This window comes from Mytilus galloprovincialis, chromosome 4 (genome assembly GCF_965363235.1).
Source record: "Mytilus galloprovincialis chromosome 4, xbMytGall1.hap1.1, whole genome shotgun sequence".
Lineage (NCBI taxonomy): Eukaryota > Metazoa > Mollusca > Bivalvia > Mytilida > Mytilidae > Mytilus > Mytilus galloprovincialis.
In genome coordinates, this window is record NC_134841.1 from 90,286,810 (window position 1) to 90,311,786 (window position 24,977).

The following is a 24,977-nucleotide window of genomic DNA, read 5'->3' on the forward strand; positions in this document are numbered from 1 at the left end:
CAAGGATTTCTGAAATTTGGTTTCAGGATTTTTATAAGTCAGCTATACCGTGTGATGCGTTTTCAGATTCATCACTCGACAACTTCCTGTTTACCGAACACTTGCATATTTTTACACTATTAATATTATCCACTTGCGGCGGGGGTATCATCAGTGAGCAGTAGCTCGCAGATTCACTTGTATTTGGTGTATGGAATGATTACATTGTGTACATGATGTTTGGCAGGTTTTAACTAACCTTGACCTTATTTTTATGGTTCACTAGGTCTGTTTCTCATATACTATCAGCAATAGGCCTTTACCCTGCATGGATAATTGATACTGTTTAAGTTTATGGGATACATGCATTAAAAGATTCATATTACAGACGTCCAACAAAATTCATTCTTCGAGCAAAGCAGCAAGACATTCAGCACTCTCTTGTCTGATATTCCATCTTGATTGACATGACAATACTCTTGATAGAGTGGAAGTAGATCAAAAATCAAGACTACAAAAGCAACAAATAGACTGATAGTTTTATTATACCAGCAAGTCTGGAGTGTAAGTCAACATAGTTTTAAATTATGATATTTTGCATGTTGGTTATCATTTTACAGTACTGTGGATTCATTTATTTTCGTGGGTATCAATTTTCGTGGATAGAGAAAAAAAGACGTTTCGTGGTATACGTAAATTCGTGGATCGCTGATTACAACAACAAAAAATTAGATACGTAATTCGTGGATTTCTTTTTGATTGAGGAGATCATATAACCTCCTTGGTTTGATCAATAATAACAAAAAAACAAAAAAAGAAGGAATTAATTGAAAAAATTTTTGAATCGTCAAAATCCTCGCTTGGTCATTCTAGGTTAAAGTGTTCATTGATAACTTCGATTACAATAATGGACAGAGACAACTAATTATTTGTTTGTTTTACAATTTATAAATTCTTGTTTGAATCCTATAAGTCATTCAAAACTTTATGATTGAAAGCTCATTTCCCTAATTACGATATAATAAACAGTGATATAAGTATAAGGTGTGAAAATAAATGTTCCTGTCATAAACAATATTACCTACGGGCAATATCCCCGTACTTAATCCTATTGATTTTTAATCAGCGGTAAACCAAACTATGACACGGTAATTAACAACTTGCAGTTATTTTCCATGAACAGTTTTAATAAATTTTATAAAGTAAATTATCACTGATATTCGATATATTTATTATAGATTTAATCAAAATACTTGTATCTTCTTTCAATAAAAAACATGTGTTATGTTACAATGTTTGTCCCTAGTCAACACTATACTAGAACTGCATAATATCCGACTCCATACACATTTCTTGGGATTATTCTTCGTTGAATTCTTAAATTCGTGGTTTGCTGTGACCCACGAAACCCACGAAAATTGGTATACCATGAATAAAAATGAATCCACAGTATTTCATCCATCTGTGACTTCGATATAGTATATTTTACATGCATATATAAATGTGCAACCTGGTCTCCACTAATAATTCTACATCCTCACTTAGCCTAGCATGTGCAGGCAATATTTTTCAATGAAGTACATATTCTTGCTGAAAGACTGTTAAGGAAATCATATAATACAATCAACAGTATGATGACAAATGATACATTGAAACAGTAATATCATCGCTATCACAAAAGCTAATTCTCTCTTCTTTCTAACACACCTGTGTCATAAAAACATGTCTTCAAAGTAGTCATCAAACTCTTCCTCCCTAAAACAGAAAACAGGAATTATTTAAAAAGCTTAAATCTGCAGCTCGTACAATATTTTTTAAAGAATGTTAGCTATAGCAAATGCATAGCATAAAATGAACCTTAAATCTGGTTACAATAATCTGAACATGAAATCCTTCAAATGGACCTTTATTTATTTAACAATAAATTGATAATAAAGAATACGAAATGGACCAGGTGACAATAAACTGCACAAGAAATGGACCTTATCTGCTGTGAGCCTGTGATATATTCTGAACACAAAATATACTTTTAACATTGGTGACAATAAACTAGACATGAAATGGACCTTAACTCGGGTCACAATGTACTGTTCATAAAATGAATCTCAACCCTGGTGACAATAATATAGTGCCAAAATCATGCATACTACATGTAAGTTAAAAGCTACAGCCAATAATGTGAACTTAAAAATAACCAAAATTGCCTAATAACCTTCCATACCTTATATGTAATAAAGGCTGTACAAAGTAGACACATATTTATGCCGAGTACACAGGAATATCAAATGAACTAGAACAAACCTTGATTTTTCATCAGGTAATTTAGCTGGACCACTCCAGATAGATTTATCCTCTACTGAGTCAGGTTTTTGAGAAGTTGATTGATCAGGTGGTTTCTTGAAGGTTTCATCTAAACTGGAATCTAAAATATAAAGTATCTGTACAGTAAATGAATCTGACTTCTTAAAAAGGTCATTGGTTAATAGGTCTTTTGATTGAGGTAAGCCATTTCAATTGATATTTTATAGTGTGTCTTTCTATGTTGTGTTGTTACACTATTTTTTCAGGCAAGTGTGAAGGTTGGTACCTATTAAAACGTTTAAACCTGCAGCATAAGTTTGCACCTGTCTTAAGTCGGGAACCTCTTGTTCAGTGGTTGTCGTTTATTTCTACTCCAGTGGCTTGAGTCCAGCCAAAAATGAAAATAATAATTTTGGTGTATACAACCTCTGCAACATATCTTATATGACTCATGCACTTGAGAGGTCCAAGATATTGTCTATGTGTTAATGATGGACCATAAAAACAAAGCTTTTAACCAAGTGATAAAGATGTATAATACCTTTATCAGACTGCTTTTCTTCTTTTTTTTGTTTCTTGTGCTGTGATTTGTCTTTTCTTTTTGATTTTGGTAGAATTTCTTTTTTCCTGTAAATAATCAAAATTAAATTTATGCATAAGGCTTAACAAAATATGTGTGTCTTTGTTCCTTTGACATTAAAAGTTTTAGAAGACAACTTCAAAATAGCAGGCATGAGAATTTAACATTTGCTTTGACGCTTTATTCACTTTGTCATGCCTCAATACATTAGTCTAGACCTATTTGTTTTCATTTTATAACATTATATTAGTGTGTTTGAAATAAAACAAGTTGAACCAACACCTGAAGTGGTAATCGTATGGTTTGGTAATAGTGGGTGGATTCCGAAAGGTATTCACAGTTGTCTTTCACTAGATAAGTAAAATAGAATAATAATAAAGACAACAACAACCATCAACTACTGCATGGTTATAGTTTATTCTGTTTTCTTTCAAAAAGGCAAGGTATGTATTAAATGAAATTATTTTATTCTAGTTTTGATTAAATACAATGTGATTCAAAATTGATAAAAGTGCATGAAAATAATTTAAAAGTACAAAAAGGTGCAACATATTAAAATGCTGTACATACCTATGATGATAATTTAGTTTGTATGAACAGTCTGGACATAGCCCTGAAAATGACAAATAAAATATGTATGTATTTTAATGAAATGACCAGAGGGCTTAGTTTAGTGACTGTGATTTAATTATCTCATTGAAGCATTCACAATGTTATTTCATATTAATATCTTGAAATTACCCTGTACTGCATGTAATTGCATGAATAATATATAAGCATTGGTATTTACACTTACTTTTTCAACAGATTTTTTTGCTTTTTCATAATTCTACATTTTAGATGCAATATAAAATATTAAAGTGTTTTTCTATCATTCCACTTACGTAATTTGACGAGAGCATTTTTCTTTTCCCCATGTTCCATATACCCAAAGTTCACTTCCCAACTTCTTAATCCTTCTGTTTCTTTACATTTCTTATTGCCACATGAAAACTGGCCTGTGAGAAATAGGAACTCTTTTTTTTATTAACATAGCAACAAAATAAATGAATGAGAGCTTCTACATACTTGTATACTAAAAGGTTATATATTGTTTCATATTTTTCATTATAAGTGACTTAGAAAGCCATATATAATTATGGTGAAGAACAAGCTGACAAACTTTATAGCAACATCATAAGTAATGTTTAACAATTAAAATGTAAATAAATGTTTGAGAGTGGCAACTCTGATAATAGAAGCAGTACACTGACTTAGGCACTGATCTACCCAAACATATGATAATATAAAATAAAAATTTGACATACACTTATATTTGAGAATAAAGAATAAATCATTTAAGTCAGTGTTACTATAAAAGCCAACAAAATCAATGAAATTGTGACCTCTTTGCAAGTACCAAGACTCATAAGATGTAATGACACACTTCTAAAACTTCCATCAGTGTTTTAAAGATCCTGGGTTAGTGGTCATGAAAGTTTACTTGGTACTCAGAGTACAAAATATGTGCTAAAAAAACATCTCTAAGTATTTTGATTAGTTGATTTCTGGGTCTGAGTCTCATAATCTTAATTGAAAGTTTTTTGATTGCAAAGTACTTTCATTCTCCAGTAATTATGTTTTTTTTAGTATTTACTTGCATGTACATGAACTTTAGATTTTTCGTCTGGTTTTTGTTTTACATAGTTGTAGCCTCATTAACTAACAAAAGTGTATTAATTATCTCCCTTTAATCATATGTAGTGTATGACAATAAAATATATTACCGTTTCCATCCACAACCTCCTTTTCAATTCTCCATCTCATTGCAATCTACAGATACAGTAATTTTGTGTAATTAACAGAAGATAAACAGTTTCATTTGTTAACAACTAAGTTTATTTTAATTAAAAACTGTTCACGTTAAAACTATCCTCAATATATAAAAATTAAAAATGCACAATCAACTAAAAAAAAGTGTTAAGTTTATAAAACAAATAATAAATTAAAATTAATCAATGAATAAAAAGAGATATATGACACAAGTTCAATAAAACAACAATTTATTAACACAAGTTCACCAAAATAACAAACATCTAGAATTCACTGTCATCTTAGATGGAAAAACATACAATGCTATAATAAAACATGCTGCATAAATTATTAAAAGCAATTATTTCCATAAAAAAAAAGATACAAATTTTGAAGCAAAATAAACACAACAATCATTGTACAGACTGACAGATTGACTCTCTGAATCCTAGATATCTTCAAAAGAAAACAATAAGTTTTGATTTTGAAATTTCTTAAACATAGTTTACATATATATAAAATTATCAGCCTGGATACTATGTTAATTATATACAAAAAGCATTCCCCTGCATTAAATTTACCAATCTGATACAGGTAGACAGGCTGCTATTTCATATTCTGACTTATTAAGGTAGCAACACACAGTTAGGAGTGTAGTTTCCAATTTTGACCCTTAATCCTAATTTGAAAGAAGGCAAGCGAAAGGGAAGGTAAAATCTATGAGTATATACAGGTAGGTTACATTCAGGATATTTGATTTTGATAACATCACCTTGTTTTCCTTGTACCTGCTGAGATCTGTAATACAATACTCCTTGAACAGTTTGTCATAATACTTCTTGGCGAGTCTCTTCTCCCTATTGATACAAAAAATATTATTGAGTCTGTGTGTCATATGGACCTTTCAGTATAATCTCAATTAATGTATAGATGCTCTAGAAATGTTTTAAAGATGTCAGGCAGGTGTTGTCCAATCACACAGAATGAGAACAGGATAAGGAATATCAAGTATACTATGGGAAAGTAAGTACTATTAATTTGTGAGATAAATTACCACATGGCAGCTAAACAGACTAGGATTTCAGCATAAAATTTATAGCAGAATCGGAGAAGACATTACTAAGTTGTAAAACTTGTGTCTGATCCTTTTGTCATTTTGAACAATAAAATATGTTTAAATTAGCAGAATCCTCGTTGACTTCAGAACCAGCTTATCATTATTTGTTTAAGGTAGCTTTCTATGTATATGCACATGACTTGTCATATCAGCGTGATAGACAGACATACAGTACAGTGTTCAAGAATATTTAATAGTTTATGGATACACTAGTAAATGTTAAATACCATGTTTCATCTGGATCATCTTCTTCATTCCAAAGGAATCTGTGATGCTCTTTGATTACATCTATGTCTCTTTTATCTTTGGAACTAGAAATATATTTATCATTCCTTCAAGATAATTTAATATTAAATCAAAACTCGAAATGAAATTTATGCAAATGAAAAATAGATGGAAAAAAATCATTCTTTTAACAAAGATGTAACCAATGTTCAAATCAAAATGATATCATAAATTTCACTTCATTTACATACAATTTTATATTCTAAAATGTAATTTGTGTTTAAATTGAGATATGACTAGGTTCAAATTTAAGTTTGAATTACATAGACATTTACCTTTGTAGCACCAATAGCAAAATATGTTCAGAAATAATACTTTTTGTTTAAATAAGTATTTATAATAATGAGAACACATTTGAAGTGTCATTAAGAACAACTTTGGCAAACTTTCAAGAGTTGTCTCCCCTTCTTTTAGTAAGGATGTTTTTTTAATCTTGTTGCAAAATAACGAGTTTTAAGATATATTAATGCATACCTGTCTCTTTTAAAATCTGCCTTTGATCCACTGTAGTAAAGTATGTAGTCGTTAATAAACTTCTTATGACGTGCAAACTGATTCAATGTCAAGGAAAGTAAATAATATTCATGAATATTCAAAATTAGTCTACATCAAAATATTATTTTTTGGTATTTCAAGAAAAATAATTTTAACATTTATGTTATATTTTAAATGTTATTTCAAAACAGTCTTCCTATGATATCAACCAATAGACTCATCTTCCTTTATTTTAATCTACTAAATATGCTATGCCGTCACTTTGCATTTGTTGTTTGTAAATATGTCTTTAAAAATCTTCTATTTTCATTCTATATCAACATAAAAGGATACAGCATCCATACTAAGAACATGAAATCTTTGGTTTTTCCATTCTTCTCTGAAATCAGAATAAAATTAAGTTCACAATGCAACATTTAAAAAAAAAAGATTATTGAATATCATATCTGCACAGTGCACTAAGTCTAAAATTATTCATTCTTGAGAGAAAAATAATATTCCTCAATTTTTGTTAATGTGAAATTTAAGACCCGAAATATGATTGATGTGATCCCATAAAACAGATAATTATGGGTTCTAATAATCTTAGAGAATTATGTTATTTGGGTAAACTTATATTTCATGCACAAAAATTAAGATCTAACACGATGTAATATGTTTCACACTACATTCTGCTATCTATGTATACTTTGTGTAGTTTATATGTTGTATGCCTATAGTTGTTATGACTTTGGTAAATAAAGATATGATATAAGATTTTCCTGAAATTGCTGTAAGCTAGGTATGGAAATATTCTACTGTGAGACTTTTGCTTTGAGATCTACACCATCTTTTTCTGTGTGGACATATTCACTAAGTAGATTGTAAGATAATGAACCACATTCTTTTATATTCCTTAATAATATAGGTTTTTGGAGGATTTTCTTTATTATTTAATTTTTTTATTTAAAAAAAAAAAAATAATATTAAACTATGACATTATACATACTTGCTGTATTCTTCTTCAACATGTCTTTTGTTTGTTATCTTTTCTGATGCTTTCTTCTTTGATGTCACTAAATCATTCCTCTTCTCTCTGAAGAATAAAATCAAATATGCCCCTTACTGCTCACAGAATCATAGAATGCCATTTTGCAAACACAGTTTTTATATAAAAAAAATTTAAATTTATATATCATCATTGAGCATAAGGTAATAACATGATATCATTTTTAAAGTAAAGACAAACAGCATTTCAACAATACATGTATCATAATGATATTAACATGTCATAACAGTCGCAAAATAGGAAAACTAGACAATAGTTACCTTCTCCTGTCTGCTTCTGAGTCATATTCAAATTCTGAATCAAGACCACCTCCTTGGTGTATCTAAAATTTAAAAACAAATATACTTAAATGTAATATCAAAGAATAAGACTTAATTAAGTTACATCAAATATCTACTTACATAAGCATCATGATGGATGCCACATGTGGAGACAGATCTGCTTACCATTCCAAAGCATTTGAGGTTTTCCTCAGTTTTTGGAAAGGTTCAGGTTGCTTAGTCTTTAGTTTATTATACTGTTACATTGTATAATGTGTTTGTAAATTGAAAAACAAAGTATGAGAGGGAATTAATCCACATAAAAAAAGTATTTGCACACATAAAATAGAGAACTGCACTTTTATTGCTGTACTTCATGTGGGTCTCATTTGGGTCTAACCCTCTTAATGCCAAGGCGACATATATGTCGTTATAGCTTTAATGCCAAAGCGACATATATGTCGTGCGGGGGTTTAATGCCAAGGCGACATATATGTCGTCTCCAGAATTTAAATAAGTATACCAATTAAATCAAGACATTGCACTTGTTTTACACCATGTTTTCAATCATATATATAACTGTACTACTGACCATAGGTCATTGACGATTACGTTGAGTACATGACGTCATAGTGACGTAATAATCACGGTGAAATTTGGGTGTGCAGGGTGAAAATATCGTTTACAGAAGACGGCAATAGTGATGCAGATATATCCGACTCATTTGTCACGGATGCTGAAGATTCCGAAAATGAAATCAATAGACCTGGTAACCTGAGAAATGGACCGTGGTTCACCATTATAGAGCCAAATTCTTTTGTCATAGAAAGACTGCCATCATTCAGTCCAGATCATGGTCCTGTTGGATTTGATGCAAATTTATCTCCATATGATTACTTTGAGAAATTTATTAGTGAAGATGACAACAGTTTGTTTGATATCATAGTTGAAGAAACAAATAGGTATGCTACAACAACGTTAAGCGCTAATGACCCAACCCCACAAGGAAGAGGAAATAACTGGAAACCAGTTTCCAAGCAGGAACTCAGTGCCTTTTTTGGTTTACTGTTAGCAATGGGAATAGTCAGGAAACTATCTAATGCTTCATATTGGGAAAACGGAAATAAAAATGCACTAACATACACTCCAAATTTTCCCCAGATTATGTCAAGAAACAGATTCCAGGAAATTTTGAGGTTTTTACACTGCAATGACAATGCTTTAGCAGTCGAGAGAGGCCAAGCTGGTTATGACCCACTCCATAAAGTTGCTAATATCATAGAACTTTTTAACAGAACTTTTGAGGAAAATTACAGGTAAGAAACGAATATAAATCTTGCAACTATATAAAAAAAAGTACAATTATTATTGCACAAATGTCTGCAGAATTTGTTTGATATTTTAAAATAGTGTTTTTAAAATAATTTACTTCATTATCGTTTCAATTCACTCAGTATTTTATCAATAACTTATTCATAATGTATGTATTCTTAAAATATTAACTTATTTCAGACTTTCACAAAATGTTTGCATTGACGAAAGAATGATTGGTTTCAAAGGAAGACACTTTTTGAAGCAATATATTGCTAATAAAAAGGCTCACAGATGGGGTGTCAAGGCATGGGTTCTTGCTGAATCAGGCAGTGGATACACACATCAACTAGAACTATACAAAGGCAAATCAAATGCACCTCGTCATCCTGATGGACAAGGGTATGCTGTTGAAATTATATTACTATATTTTTTTATTGTGTCATTTCAAAAGAATAATTCAAGTCTGGAAATGATTGATTTTTGTTTTTTTAATTTTTACATGTAGCATCATGAAATTAACAGCAGTCAATCTTTTTCTCAATAACCACACTAAGCAAAAAGACTTATCTCCTATAACACTCCGGTTTGCAAATAATTAATAAACAAAAACGCACGAATTTTTGATTGTCCTGTAAATCTTTTGTGATAAACTAATCTTAGTAATAGTAAGTTCGTTGTATCTGTACAAGTGGTATTCGTAAAATCGGTAGCATCAATAATAAAAATTAATAAAACGACTATAGAGAGCAACATGATTCTTCAACCAGACTGTAATTAAAAGTAATGCACAATGGTAAGTTATTTAAAAGTTCCATGATTAGTTGTTAATTTGTAAAAAAAAAAAAAAAAAAACAGTTCAATTTATGTTTCTCAAATTTTTACATACCGTTCACTCAAACATACAATAGTAGTGTACAACATACGAGAGCTGTGAACACTGTGAACTACATGTACATGTATATTCTAAAAAAAAATATAATCATAAAACCGTATACCGTACACACATTCTCGTAGAAGGCCTTTGGTGTATTTTAAAGACGGTAACCATCGACATGAATTTCTGACTTATTTCAAATAACATATTTAAATTCATTCTAAAGTGTAATAAACGTTGCAGTAAACATTGAATGCAATGCCATGTATATTCTAGATACAAAGTTGTTATGGATCTGATGAGGCCCCACTTTGGAAACCAGCACCATGTGACCATCGACAGTTGGTTTACCAGTCCAAAATTAGTCCACGACCTCAGAAACAGGGGTACATATTGTACTGGTACCATACCACAAGAAAAGGCATGCCTCAAAGTTTTAGAAAAGCAAAACTTCCAAAGGGGGCAATTCTTGCAAAGTCGCAAGGACCAGTTATGTCTGTTTTATATAGTGATCGCCGACAAGTGTCCTTGTTAACAACAGCTGGAAGTGCAAAGTAAGTTTTTTTATTGAATGTATTGTACTATTCCTCTTTTTCTTCTTCCAAGTAAGGAACCGTATTCATATATTAATATGTATGGTTCCGCGAAAACTAAGCAGAGTGTTGGGTAGCTGTATTCACAATTCATTCCAAAAGTTCTCAATTTAATAACCCGTGATCACGTTTTCATAGAATATCTATTAGTAAAGAAGGATTTAAAATTATAATCATTCATACTTGTAAGTACAATACAATATACAATATTTTTATTTTCCAAATTAAAGGGCCCATTAAGAGCATAACATTAATTACAACATGACATAAACATTACAGAGTGATTAAAGAAACATAAAATAATAATTGAAATTGTACATGCATTGGAGTAATCAGAATATTTGTTTTATATCAAGATCAAGATCTAGACTATATTTAAAAAAAAATATTTTATATTTTCAGAATGACCCGGAAACCTAATAGTAAGGGGAAAGTTGTGAAGGCGCCAGCTTTGGTACACAAATACAATGAGACGATGGGTGGCGTTGATCTAGGTGACCAGTTTATTGCACAGTATGAACCCCAATTTAGAAGTTTGAAATTATGGAAGAAGATTTTGTTCAATCTCCTCATGACAGCAACAGGTATGGTTTATTCGAAATTTTGAGTTATCGAAGGCTTTAATTTGAAAAATATATTCAAAGTAAGTATACGAGCGCTATGCAATTGTTTGTTCTCTATCTTATTTTTTTTTGGTGTGACGGGTTTAGTTCTGATGTTTTTACAAACATGTAGTCCTATATCATATTGATAATTAATTACCTTTTCTCAAACTAAACTCGCATACAATTCAAATATGACTTTGTTTTCCGAAAGGTATTAAAAACATCAATTTAATAATATTATTGTATTTTGTTTTCAGTTAACGCCTACATATGTTACAGAAATACCTTTGTGGTACAGAAGAAAATGGACCATTTGACATTTCAGCAGGAAATAATACAGGGTTTGATTGGACAACACAGAGAAGGACAGACACGACCGGGTAGACGTTGCTTACTTCAAAGTACCAGACTTACTGCTCGGCACTTCATAGAATGGATTCCCAACAAAAGGAGAATGAGATGTGCCGTTTGTTCTGGCAAAGAGAACAGATTTTCGGGGACAAGAATAAGAACAAGGTGTCCTGACTGTGGCGTTGGACTTTGTGTTGGAAAATGTTTTAAACATTTCCACACATTGCAGATTTATGAGGAATAAAATGTTTGCGTTTTAAGGAAGAAACAACTTCAGTTAATTGGACATCAGTTTTATAGTCATAAATACTCAAATGTTATCACATTCCAAGAAATGACAAAATATTATTAGTATACAAAAACACTCTAATCAGCTGATCTATCCTTGATAAAACTTGCAAGAATAAAATGCATATGAAGTACATGTTGATTTCTTTTCGTTCTTTATTTGTATTTAATAACTTCTCCACTTAAACAAAATATGATTTTTTTTGTTCATCTACAAATATAGAACAAAATAAGTCAATTTCTCTTCACCTAATGGTAATAATTGTCACCTCTTTTATCAAAGAATACAGCTGAAGACTCAACTTTCTAAATTAAAAAAAAACCTCGAAAACGACGACGTCAAAAGAATTCGGCACTGGCGACGTCCAAATGTCATTACCTATTGGTAACGTCATAACGTTGTTTTTTTTTTTAATCTGGCATCAAGAGGGTTAAACGTGATGCGGGACTGTCAATTTTTTGTAAGCGCGACATGTGAAAGTCAAATTATTGTGCCATGAAAACAAGAAATGAAGTCTAGCAGGACACAGGAAATAACGAGAATTGTGTAAACAGGATACGGGAATCTGACAAAACAGTAAGCGGGACCCGGGATCAGAACCCCCACCCCCAATACACCTTATCGCTAATCCCGGCTGACCCGGCCGCTTGAACTTTTGACGTCATCAACAATCACTTTTCCATATTTTGCTTTATGACGTCAAAATTTTACGGGAACCTGTGTGATATCCAGTAATGGCGGACAAATAGCGATAAGGTGTATGAGACCCCCTTTATCCTGATGTTACAGTAGCCTGTTTTGTATATTTTATTGTTTTTTTTTTTTTTAATGGTGTTTACCTTTGCAAGATCAAAAGATTCTGCCATTAAGACATCAAATACAGACGGTATATTTCAAAACATAAGCAAGAATAGAATATTCATATAATATTGTTCTGCACTTTCACTTTTGTTTCAAAACAGGATATGCTTTGGACCATCTAATTTTGAATAGGGGTAACTGTGTCAAAATATAATATTTATCTAAATAAGTCTCTCTTTTTCCTGCGGTTCATATATGTTAAAATACATTGTAACAAAACAAATAAAGAAGTAATTTGTAAACTAAGTCTAACTGTTCATTGTGAACAATGCAAAATGACAAATCCTGCACCAACTTAGTACATTCACACCCATGAAATAGAACAATCCAATATGTCTGCGCCCAGGATTTGTGTTCCAGGTAAACATGCTCAAATTCAAATGATTCCTGTCATATTTTACAGTAAAGATTAAACTTTTTACGCACAAAAGCATAAGCAATTAATTTTCAAGTGAAGACATATCATTTTATGTGATTTAATATGAGGCAGGCATTACCTGGGAATGGGGACGAAGTCTATGGATTTTTTTTTCGTCCCCATAAGCAGAACAAATCAAATACACAGTATGGCAGTAACAAATTCTAAAATCTAAATTGTCTCTATAAATTTCGAAAATCATTTCTTCTATTGTCAGAATATTTTATGATCAATATCTAAAGTATATTCCAAAATGAAGATACCCACATCAAACCCGTGCTGATCCATAGATAAGAATAACTGTTGGGATAGCCAATACACACAATTTCTAGTATTTTTATGCTCCATTTACTGGGCATTATGTTTTCTGGTTTGTGCGTTAGTCAGTTTGTCCGTCCCACTTCAGGTTAAAGTTTTTGGTCCAGGTATTTCTTGATGAAGTTGAAGTCCAATTTATGGGCATTATGTTTTCTGGTCTGTGCGTCTGTTCGTTTATCCGATCATCCGTCCCACTTCAGGTTAAAGTTTTTGGTTGAGGTAGTTTTTGATGAAGTTGAAGTCCAATCAACTTGAAACTTGCTACACATGTTTCCTATGATATGATCTTTCTAACTTTAACAATGTTTAATGCCAAATTAGAGATTTTACCCCATTTTCTCAGACCAGATAATATATAAACAATACTTTTCACAGGATTTTATTTTCATTTTACAAAAGATGTACAGGATACAAATGTACCATCCACTTCATGTCACCCAACTTCATCTGTTCTATAAAAAATATTATTTTGTACGTTTGTATTTAAGGCAGATTCCTTTAAAATTACATGAAAGTAATGCTTTTCTTGTTTTTATATTTATGCAAGGTCAAAGAATATGTCACATTGAAAATGGTACAACAGCTGGAAATGGTACTTATCAAAGGAATGGGTTTATATACTCCAGTATAGCTGGATACCTAAAAACAGATAAAACAGATGATGGACAGGTAAAAATAGCACTGTTTGGTTGGAATAAATAAACAAATATCATTGTTTATTTAAAAAAAAAAAACAATGATTACGCAAATATAAGTTAACCAAACCAGCCAAATATCACCAATTTTTAGTGAATGAGAACCTATGAAATAAAAATGAGGAGAGGTGGTATGGTTAGCAATGAGACAATAACCCACCATGTCCACCAAACCAAAAAAACTATGATGTAAATGTTTTGGACCATATGAGAATTTGGACCATACATGTATGGTCATGACCATATGGGTATATATTCCCTTTGTCTGACCATACATGTATTATATAGGTAATTTCATTATTATATAATAATAAAAAGATTAGCTAAATAAAAATTATTAGTTTCGCATAGTTAATTTTAGTTAATTTTACTTACTTGTCAAAACTATAATAAACACATTTTATACCGATGGTCATTACTGATGTTCATTACCGATTTGTTATTACGAGTGAATGGCAATATGTCAACTTAGAAAAATAAATTCAAAAAGTTTCTTAATGAATGGTTACATAAGAAGTTACTCATGGAAATTAATATTGTTTTTGAATATTGTGTATTGCAGTCATGTTACGATATTTGAGATCTAGAGCTTCTAAAAAACACCCTAGACATATCGGAATGGCCCAAGTCCTTGGTACCACTGTATGCAGCTAGCTACAAAAAGGCTAGCTTTTCGATCGCAAAAAATGGTGTAAATGAAAAGGATTGTGCACAACCAAGACTTGCAAATGCAAAAGAGTTATGATACCGTGTGGAAGTAAATGTCACCCCAAGCCTACATGCAAGATTAATTGTAATTAGCGAGGAAAACTATTTATGGCATCAATATTCAATTTTTACGTAGTATTTGAATTATAAAAATAATACATTGTCATGTAACCATTATTTTTTTTTTTTAGATAAAGTTTTATTATTATTGAAACTTTTAGAATGTAACTTAAAATCAGGTAAAAAAAACCTATATGGTCCAAAAACTCATATGGTCCAGATACGCATATGGTTTGGAACAGAAACAACAAATAGTTTAATCACAATTTTTATACTACTGAACAGAATGACTTCATACTTAGTTAGCAGCTCTACAGTGATGAAAGTATGAAATTGAGAAAGGAAATGGGGAATGTGTCAAAGCGACAACAAACCTACCATAGAGCAGACAACAGCTGAAGGCCACCAATGGGTCTTCAATGTAGCGAGAAACTCCTGCACCCATAGGTGTCCTTCAGCTGGCCCCTTAAAATATGTATACTAGTTTCAATATTTGTATTGTAAAGGTATATTACCACAGAATTAATAAAGTGTATCTCATTTGTCATTTAGTTTAATTATGAATGCCATTAATCATAGAATAATATTACTTCACAGAACATGATCAGAATGATGTAGTTGTAGGAATGTAAGATTTATAATTGACCAAATTGTACATGACAGAAAATTGATTTATTCTGATATTAAAATTTTAAGGTGTTAATTGAAGTAAAGAGAGATATAGAACAGAATGCAGTACCATCAGTGGATGCTGTAGTTACAGCTAGGGTAGGTGTGTCTAATTGATATAAGAGAGTCAAAGATTTTATATCCATGTACAGCTAAATGAGTATTTTTTTTGGTCTTTTCTTCCTCTTCAGTTGATACTGAATTTAAAAAACAATTTTTACACCCTAAACATAACCATAACACTTGAGTTTCTATGATGTACATTATCAATATATATCACTTCTCCATTGTAGAGATATATCACTTCTCCATTGTAGAGATATAAAACAAAATAATTTATCACCAAAAACTGTAACAAAACTTTTGTTATCTCCCTTTGAACAGCAACTTTGGTAAATTTGTTATATGCCATATATAATCTAATTGATGTTTTATAAAAAGATTGAATTTATTTGCATTTTACTATCAAAAAAAGAAATTAATAACTAATGTATTTGAACATCTTTTTGTATATACAACCATTATGTAAAACTTCTGTATTTCCCTTGTACAAGATCTAATTTGTTCCTCTATTTGATTGTTACAGGTGACAAATGTGAATCCAAGGTTTTGCAAGTGTTTGATACTCAGTGTAGGAAAGATAGGTCTCAGGGAACCATTCAGAGGACAAATCAGGTAAAAGATAGAGGAATATGTCTCTAAAAAACTCAATTAGTCAACCCCTTCATCACTTGCGGTAATGTGAAACAAATTAAACAGAACGCCAGTGGCCTGACTTATGCTAAAACTAAACGAAAAAAAAATATGTAAGATAGCAACCAATAACAACCTCTGTAAATCAGGCTCATGACTTGGGACAGGCTCGTACAGAATGTGGTGGGGTTGAACATGTTGTTTGCTTTCAAGCCTCAACCTAACCTGGGACAGTGGTTTTACAGCACTTTGTTTATTTGGTAGAAATTCATTTTATGACTATTGTTTTATATGAAAAAATCACATCTTCTTAAAATACAATATCAACTGCTTTAAGTAAATAGTTATCAAAGGTACCAGAATTATAATTTAATACGTTAGACGCGTGCTTCATCTACGTAAGACTCACCAGTGACGCTCAGATCAAAATAGTTATTAGAGCCAAAAAAGTACAAATTTGAAGAGCATTGAGGACCCAAATTACACAAAAGTTGTGCCAAATATGTCTAAGGTAATCTATTCCTGGGAAAAGAAAATCCTGTTTTTCGAAAAAAATTCAAAGTTGTGTAATAGGAAATTTATAAAAATGACCATATCATTGATATTCGTGTCAACACCGAAGTGCTGACTACTGGGCTGGTGATACCCTCGTTGAGGAATCTTTGTTGATTTATACCATTTAATGATAACATGATGAATCAAAATTATCAAATATTTACAGGAAGGAAGATGTTAGAGCCACAGAAAAAGATAAGGTAAAATATTAGCACAGATCTTGAATTTTATCAACTTTTATGATTTAAGAAAATTTTGGCAAATATCAACATGACAGAACCTTACAACAAAAGTTCTTAAAAATAAAAAAATTATATCAGAATAACCTACACAAATGAAATGCTACCATTTTGCTAAATTAATATATTTCTCTAAATATTGAAGCCAAACAAACAAAGTCTTTCTAGACTTGAAAAGAAAGACCACAAGCATATAATTAAAGGGGAGAAATAGGAATACTTTTCTTTAAATTTTATGGATTTTATGATTTTGACAGGTATTGCATAACTTTAAACACAGAGCTTAAATGATACATAGAACAAGCTTTGCTATAGTGTCATTATCAGTAGGCCAATCATTGATGTGACCTATCACCTAAATCATTGAAGTACTGTTAATGATTTAAGAATGTTGCCTAGACAGAATAGTTGTAATCATGCCTCATGACCAGTAAACAACAAAGTGAACTTCCTAACATTAACTCATGAGGCAATGCAAAAATGTACAAGAGTCAACATCAGGTGCGAAGCACAATCTGTTGTTAGTCTCCCATATATTGAAGTAACAATCAAACTGTCTGTTTGTATATACCTATGACATTACATTGTTGTCTTACACTGTACATAAAGACAACTTGGTTTTTGACAATCTCATCACACAAGATATTTATTTTTTATACGACCGCAAAATTTCAAAAATTTTTCGTCGTATATTGCTATCACGTTGGCGTCCGCGTCGTCGTCGTCGTCGTCCGGCGTCCGAATACTTTTAGTTTTCGCACTCTAACTTTAGTAAAAGTGAATGGAAATCTATGAAATTTTAACACAAGGTTTATGACCACAAAAGGAAGGTTGGTATTGATTTTGGGAGTTTTGGTCCCAACATTTTAGGAATTAGGGGCCAAAAAGGGCCCAAATAAGCATTTTCTTGGTTTTCGCACTATAACTTTAGTTTAAGTGAATAGAAATCTATGAAATTTTGACACAAGGTTTATGACCACAAAAGGAAGGTTGGGATTGATTTTGGGGGTTTTGGTTCCAACAGTTTAGGAATTAAGGGCCAAAAAAGGGCCCAAATAAGCATTATTCTTGGTTTTCGCACAATAACTTTAGTATAAGTAAATAGAAATCAATGAAATTTTAGCACAAGGTTTATGACCACAAAAGGAAGGTTGGGATTGATTTTTGGAGTTGAGGTCACAACAGTTTATGAATTAGGGCAGTCTTCACGCTGAACTGCTAAATCTACAGGCCCGCAGCTCAATTTTTGAAATTTTGTAGTTAGATTCTGTTGGCCTGTAAGTCTGATTTTTACAGGCCCGAGAGCAATTTTACCAGCCTGGGCTGCCTGGGCTGCCACTCGTCGTGAAGACTGTTAGGGGCCAAAAAGGGGCCCTATTAAGCATTATTTTTGGTTTTTGCACCATAACTTTAGTATAAGTAAATAGAAATCTATGAAATTTAAACACAAGGTTTATGACCATAAAAGGAAGGTTGGGTTTGATTTTGGGAGTTTTGGTCCTAACAGTTTAGGAATAAGGGGCCCAAAGGGTCCAAAATTGAACTTTGTGTGATTTCATCAAAAATTGAATAATTGGGGTTCTTTGATATGCCGAATCTAACTATGTATGTAGATTCTTAATTTTTGGTCCCGTTTTCAAATTGGTCTACATTAAGGTCCAAAGGGTCCAAAATTAAACTTAGTTTGATTTTAACAAAAATTGAATCCTTGGGGTTCTTTGATATGCTGAATTTAAAAATGTACTTAGATTTTTAATTATTGGCCTAGTTTTCAAGTTGGTCCAAATGGGGGTCCAAAATTAAACTTTGTTTGATTTCTTCAAAAATTGAATAAATGGGTTCTTTGATATGCCAAATCTAACTGTGTATGTAGATTCTTAATTTTTGGTCCAGTTTTCAAATTGGTCTACATTAAGGTCCAAAGGGTCCAAATTAAACTAAGTTTGATTTTAACAAAAATTAAATTCTTGGGCTTATTTGATATGCTTTATCTAAATATGTACTTTGATTTTTGATTATGGGCCCAGTTTTCAAGTTGGTCCAAATCAGGATTCCATATCAAGTATTGTGCAATAGCAAGAAATTTTCAATTGCACAGTATTGCACAATAGCAAGAAATATCTAATTGCACAATATTGTGCAATAGCAATTAATTTTCAATTGGAGTTATCTTTCTTTGTATAGAATAGTAGTTGATAATATATGTTGGAAATTTGCCAGACATGACTATGATGTCATTTTCTATTTTTATTTGCCAATAACTTTATGTAAATAACTTCATTGGAAATTTGCCAATATAAAATGTTGCTGATGAAGCTTTTTTTCCTTATCTTATCTAAAATGTTTTAAATAATGTATGTTGGAAATTTGCCAGACATGACTATGATGTCATTTTCTATTTTTATTTGCCAATAACTTTATGTAAATAACTTCATTGGAAATTTGCCAATATAAAATGTTGCTGATGAAGTTTTTTTTATTGTTTTATACAATAAACAATGTATATTCACTTTTACTACCAACCAATCTTTACCATTCAGTGATAACAAGCACTTTATTTTACATTTTAATATTTTATGATGTATTTAAAAGAGTAGTTATTGTTGCAAACTCCATTAGAAATTTGAATTGATATCTTTTTTGGAAAAAGGGAAACGGGGATGTGAAAAAAGGGGGGGGTTAAATTTTTCTCATTTCAGATTTCATAAATAAAAAGAAAATTTCTTCAAACATTTTTTTGAGAGGATTAATATTCAACAGCATAGTGAATTGCTCAAAGGCAAAAAAAAACTTTTAAGTTCATTAGACCACATTCATTCTGTGTCAGAAACCTATGCTGTGTCAACTATTTAATTTTAGATTTAAATAAGAAGAAATCTTTAATTGATTTGTAAAATCTTGACATTTGTTTTGTGTAAAAAAACCCATGTAATGTCAAAAATTTGATCACAATCCAAATTCAGAGCTGTATCACGCTTGAATGTTTTGTCCATACTTGCCCCAACTGTTCAGGGTTCGACCTCTGCGGTCGTATAAAGCTGCGCCCTGCGGAGCACCTGGTTATGTCAAGTTAAACTTTTACTTTTCAGTTTTCATTTAACATCTATCAAAGAAAGATTTCTTTTAATACAATGGCATTATTGTTTATTTAATGGCACTGAACTCTTAAAATGATAAAAAGAAGAAATGGATTATATATCAAAGAGATGACAACACAACAGCAGAACAGCAAATAGGCAATGAGAATTTCACGATAAATTGATTTAACAAAATTTTGTGTGTGTGACATGCCAATTAGCTAATTAAAGATTTGTAATTACAGGTTGAGATGTATAAGTCATTCAGACCAGGCGATATAATTGTTGCCAGAGTTGTATCCTTCTTTTAAAAGCTTCTTACTATCAAATGCATTGAGTTTGCAGCACCACTTTCCTCTATTTGCATAGAATTTAAGTGACGCTATTTTTTTTTTCTCAATGCACATAGAATATGAAAAATGAGCAATTCTCATTAGTAATGATTTTATTTAACATGTTATTTTGATTGTATTGATGGTGGTACTGACTTAAATGGTAGTAAGCAGTCTTCCTAAGACTATCACTGTGATATAGCCTTTTTGTGCTAATGCGGCGTAAAGCAAACAACAATCATCATTATTCTAAGACTTAGAGTGTTTTCAAGTACTACCAAATGACATATTTGTTTCAGAAAAACAAAGTTTATACAGGGCATGTGGTTTTGCTAGATTTCTTAGCACTCAGCCCAGCCCTCCCTTTTGATTTAGATCCCTACAAAGCAAAAGATACATAGAGAAACATACAAAAAATATCATTAAACTCTTCGTTTACCTTTTCTTTAACATTTCTCAGTTATCTCTAGGTGATGCACATTCTTATTTATTAACTACAGCAGAAAATGAATTAGGTGTCGTCATGGCTACAAGTGAAGCAGGTAAATCTTTTTTTCTAGATTTATGTAGTTGTAGCTATTTATGGATAAATTTTCACTACATTTGTTTTTATTAAATTAATTTATGTGGAACTACATATATGAGCATGATGAGTGAACTATTAAAACCAATAATTCGAACTGTTGTTTAATTGTTGACAGGTTACATTGGAAGAGTTGTTGTATGTGTATATGAAATGTTTTCCATGAAAACATGATCATGTGATATTCATAGAATACTGTAAATTCATTTATTTTTGTGGGTATCCATTTTTGTGGATTTTTTTATTTCGAGGTTTTGCCAATCACTTCATACAAAGATTATAGATAATTTGTTATTGGTTGAACATTTGAATTTGTGGTTCAACTGTACCCATGAAACCAACAAAAATTGGTATCCAACAAATAATAATGAATCCACTGGCACAGTACTGCATATCTGGAAATGTGTGCGTCTATTTTCTATAGACCTACACAATCTTTTCCCCTTTCCTTTACTTTAATCCATTGGACAAAGCCATTAAAGTCTAAAAATGAATACAAAATTTCCACATCAACTTATATTTATACAGCAAAGATTTAACTGTCCCATATTAAGACCAAAACCAGGAACAAAATCAATAAACAGTGTTCAATTTGAAAACACAGTCAGTTATCTTTTAGTATATAAAAATAAGGAGATATTGTATGATGCTCAAGAAAAAACTATCGATAAACAATAGGAATAGTGGACAAAGATGTAAATAGTTACAGGCGAATGTATGGCTTTCAACAATGAGCTTAACCATTAACAATAAAGTAAGCTAATAAAAGCCTCACTATGGTCAAATGTAAAACAATTTAAGAGAAAAAAATAACAGCCTGATTTTTACATGTACTACAACAATTAATAAAAAAACAATATATAGCTAACAGAAACAAAAGACAACTGTTAGATAACAGGTTCCAACAAATTATTTAGAGGGCATATTTCAGTGGGCAGGTTTGATTGAATTTTTTACATTAATTTTACATTTCAGGTGCTAATATGGATCCAATCAGTTGGTGCGAAATGAAATGTCCAAAAACATTAGCAATAGAACACAGAAAAGTAGCAAAAGTACAGCCAAAATATATACAATATACTGATACGTAAATAAAAATTGAGAATTAAAACTGCATTACTGTTTATTTTGCCTGTAACGTTGAGAGGTCAAAATCCAAATGAAAAATAATTTAATTTTGGATGTAATGCGTCTTTTGATTGGCTGACGTTATTTTGTTATTGGCCCATAGACATAATTTAGTCATGTGACCATGACGTCATCAACGTTTTTTCATGGTTTTTTACGGTTTAAAATGGAATTTAGAATTAAATTATAAGAAATGACTGTAATATTTTTTCTGTCTATTCGAAATAACATAAAAAATGTGGTGCACACTGTTAAATAACCCGATACGAGCGTTATTCAGTGTGCACCAAATTTTTTATGTTATTTCTTCATAGACAGAAAAAATATTACATTCATTCCTTAAATAGAAATGAAAATGTAGGATACATTAATGGGAAAAGGCAGTCTGTCTTAAAAAAAAAATAAAAAATTTCTTGATTACTCAAATTACTGATGTACGTAAACCAATCCATGGTGAAACATCAAAGGTCATTATAAATAAATTAAAATGTAGGAGTATAACTGTTTAATGCAATGAGACACAAATCCAACAACACAAGGTAATAACCAAAATATGTTGTACATTTAAAGGTCAGGTTTACCATAAGACATTCAACAAGTCAGGAGCCTCTGGCCTTTGTTAGTCTTGTTTTATTTTAACTTTTAGTTTCTTGTTTACAATTTGGAGTTTAGTATGGCGTTCATTATCTCTGAACTAGTATATATTTGTTTAGGGGCCAGTTGAAGGACGCCTCCGGGTGCAGGAATTTCTCGTTGCATTGAAGACCTGTTGGTGATCTGCTGTTGTCTGCTCTATAGTCGGGTTGTTGTCTCTTTGGCACATTCCCCATTTCCATTCTCAATTTTAACAATGAGCAAAATAAATAGACAAAGGTAATATAAGTAATCTTTAGAAAGTGCTCATAACTTGTGAAATCCTCGTTTAACAAATATGACCACAGTTAAAATATTGATATTATACCCCTTAAATACATTTTGGTAAAATAACAATGTGAGATACACACAAGCACTTACATAAGAAATAAATAAAAGTCTTAAGAGTGAAGTATATGTCAGAGAGCTATTAACAATACAGATTAAGAAAGGATTGCTAAAGTTCTTACCTTGAAGGTCAAAGTCATAATTAGTATTATAACGATTGCTTGATACATGTCATATTTCACTTTGTTCGTGTACCTTCAATCAATGTATACTACCTGTTTTGATATCAATTATTATCCAAGATGTTTCAGTACTTTGCCCCTAGACAAAGTTAAGGTGAAATTCACATCTGACAAGTATTGAAAGAGTTCAGATTATATTCCATTCTAGATCTTCTAGCACTTCTAACAATTATTCCTCATTACCTTCACCTATTGTCTTAGTATTTGTCATACTGTGCATTTCAGTTCATCACATCAAAAACAGAATATTTGTTGTTTCTATCAAATTTATTGACAACTTGTCTATTGTTGACAATCATATGTTAACACTTGTATGTTTTGATTCTTTTGTGACTTTGTGTTGGTTGGTTTCTGTCTAATTTATAAAAACCTATATCATCCCATAAGCCATAAATGCCTAGAAGAATTAAAGTTACAATACCTCAATTATTCCTTCAGAAATGTAATTAAATGATAATTTTTGTTGTAATATTACATATGATTGTTATCTTATAGAAAAAAAATGGATATAAGTTATCTATCTAGGACACGAAATCAGTACATCCAAAACAACAACAAAAAAAGCTCACAAAAAGCAAAGGAACAGCGCTTTTATTGTTTATCTGCCTCTAAAAGTTATTTGTGAGGCTAATACTTACTAGTTAGGTGATGAGAAAAAATGACCATGATATACATGCATCCATATCACAAAAGATGTCCTACAATTTTTGTCTTTTTGGTACAAGGAATGCATAGTACAGTAATATGTATGTCTGTTTATTTGTCTGTGTTCAAACTTACAATGCATATACATATTGAGACAACAATAAATTCAATAAATGTATAAAATATAATTCTGTAAACATCTTAAAAGTGTACAAAACATCACCAATAATAAAAAAAGGAAATATAAAATGTAATTATCTATGAATATTTCGGATAACATATATCCTTCATTAATATGATTATGATATCAATATCAATCTATTCTGATTTGACTTTAACAATCTTGAAGTTTATACAATTAAAACAATTAAAACCGAACATAAAAATGCTATAAAGGGGAAAGATAACACATAAAAAAAAAAGATTCTACCACTCAGGGATGGGGTAATTAAAAATGTAATGGTAATTAAGTGTAATGCATTACAATTTTCCATGTAATTGAATGTAATGTGTAATTGAGCATTTTTTTAATTACATGTAATGGTAATTTAATTAATTACATTGAAAAAAGCATGTAATGCTCAATTACTTTTGAATTACATTTGAATTACATTTCAATTACATGTACTTTTATGGTGTTACAGTTAAGGATTTGTGTTAAATCATATAAATTGTAAAATTATATATATTTTTCAAATATTAATATCAATACTTTTTTAATATATGAAGTCTGTAATTTATTCTGAAGTTTTTATATCATTTATTTGACCTACAGATTTTTTTGAATAGTCTTATAATTTAAAAAATGTGATAATCATACTTGTTCAGTTTTTAAGAGAGATCTTTAACTAAATAGATTGATAAGTAATAAACACCTTGTTAAACAAAAACAATAAAATGTATCACATCTTTCTGAGACAGTTCATTTAGAATTTAAAATCACTGCATACA

At 30.9% G+C, this 24,977-nt stretch overlaps 2 protein-coding genes across 5 annotated transcripts; one reads left to right on the forward strand and one right to left on the reverse strand.

Moving 5' to 3' along the window:
- Nucleotides 1-1,431: 1,431 nt before the first annotated feature.
- Nucleotides 1,432-12,872, reverse strand: LOC143073353 (protein FRA10AC1-like). 3 transcript variants are annotated; one of them, XR_012977483.1, is made up of 14 exons: nucleotides 7,998-8,060; nucleotides 7,857-7,918; nucleotides 7,537-7,623; nucleotides 6,882-6,927; nucleotides 6,528-6,604; nucleotides 5,996-6,079; nucleotides 5,424-5,508; nucleotides 4,627-4,672; nucleotides 3,745-3,858; nucleotides 3,431-3,473; nucleotides 2,822-2,907; nucleotides 2,281-2,401; nucleotides 1,606-1,734; nucleotides 1,432-1,558 (listed from the first exon to the last, which is right to left on the reverse strand). XR_012977483.1 is itself a non-coding variant. In XM_076248822.1 (13 exons), exons 1-13 carry the CDS (start codon nucleotides 12,746-12,748, stop codon nucleotides 1,692-1,694), a joined length of 921 nt encoding a protein of 306 aa, XP_076104937.1. In that variant the 5' UTR covers nucleotides 12,749-12,872; the 3' UTR covers nucleotides 1,432-1,691. The 3 variants fall into 3 exon arrangements, 2 of the variants coding, with proteins under 2 accessions (XP_076104937.1, XP_076104936.1); XM_076248822.1 differs by lacking the exon at nucleotides 7,998-8,060 and adding an exon at nucleotides 12,722-12,872 and having other exon boundaries at nucleotides 1,432-1,734; XM_076248821.1 differs by having other exon boundaries at nucleotides 1,432-1,734.
- Nucleotides 12,873-13,010: 138 nt separating this feature from the next.
- Nucleotides 13,011-22,201, forward strand: LOC143073354 (exosome complex component CSL4-like). 2 transcript variants are annotated; one of them, XM_076248825.1, is made up of 8 exons: nucleotides 13,011-13,103; nucleotides 14,027-14,148; nucleotides 15,639-15,710; nucleotides 16,198-16,286; nucleotides 17,026-17,059; nucleotides 20,421-20,471; nucleotides 20,968-21,049; nucleotides 22,066-22,201. In XM_076248825.1, the coding sequence occupies exons 1-8, from the start codon at nucleotides 13,076-13,078 to the stop codon at nucleotides 22,179-22,181; spliced, it is 594 nt and encodes a 197-aa protein (XP_076104940.1). In that variant the 5' UTR covers nucleotides 13,011-13,075; the 3' UTR covers nucleotides 22,182-22,201. The 2 variants fall into 2 exon arrangements, with proteins under 2 accessions (XP_076104940.1, XP_076104939.1); XM_076248824.1 differs by having other exon boundaries at nucleotides 13,061-13,145.
- The last annotated feature ends 2,776 nt before the right edge of the window (nucleotides 22,202-24,977 follow it).

Excerpts from the sequence above, each read along its gene's own strand:
- LOC143073353 (XM_076248821.1), bottom strand. The coding sequence starts at position 8,045 with ATGGTAAGCAGATCTGTCTCCACATGTGGCATCCATCATGATGCTTAT. Across the intron at positions 6,080-6,527 it reads GCAGATTTTAAAAGAGACAG|TTCCAAAGATAAAAGAGACA; the intron begins GTATGCATTAAT and ends ATATATTTCTAG. Across the intron at positions 1,735-2,280 it reads TTACCTGATGAAAAATCAAG|GGAGGAAGAGTTTGATGACT; the intron begins GTTTGTTCTAGT and ends TTTCTGTTTTAG.
- LOC143073354 (XM_076248824.1), top strand. The coding sequence starts at position 13,076 with ATGTCTGCGCCCAGGATTTGTGTTCCAGGTAAACATGCTCAAATTCAA. Across the intron at positions 14,149-15,638 it reads ATAAAACAGATGATGGACAG|GTGTTAATTGAAGTAAAGAG; the intron begins GTAAAAATAGCA and ends TAAAATTTTAAG. Across the intron at positions 16,287-17,025 it reads CCATTCAGAGGACAAATCAG|GAAGGAAGATGTTAGAGCCA; the intron begins GTAAAAGATAGA and ends AAATATTTACAG.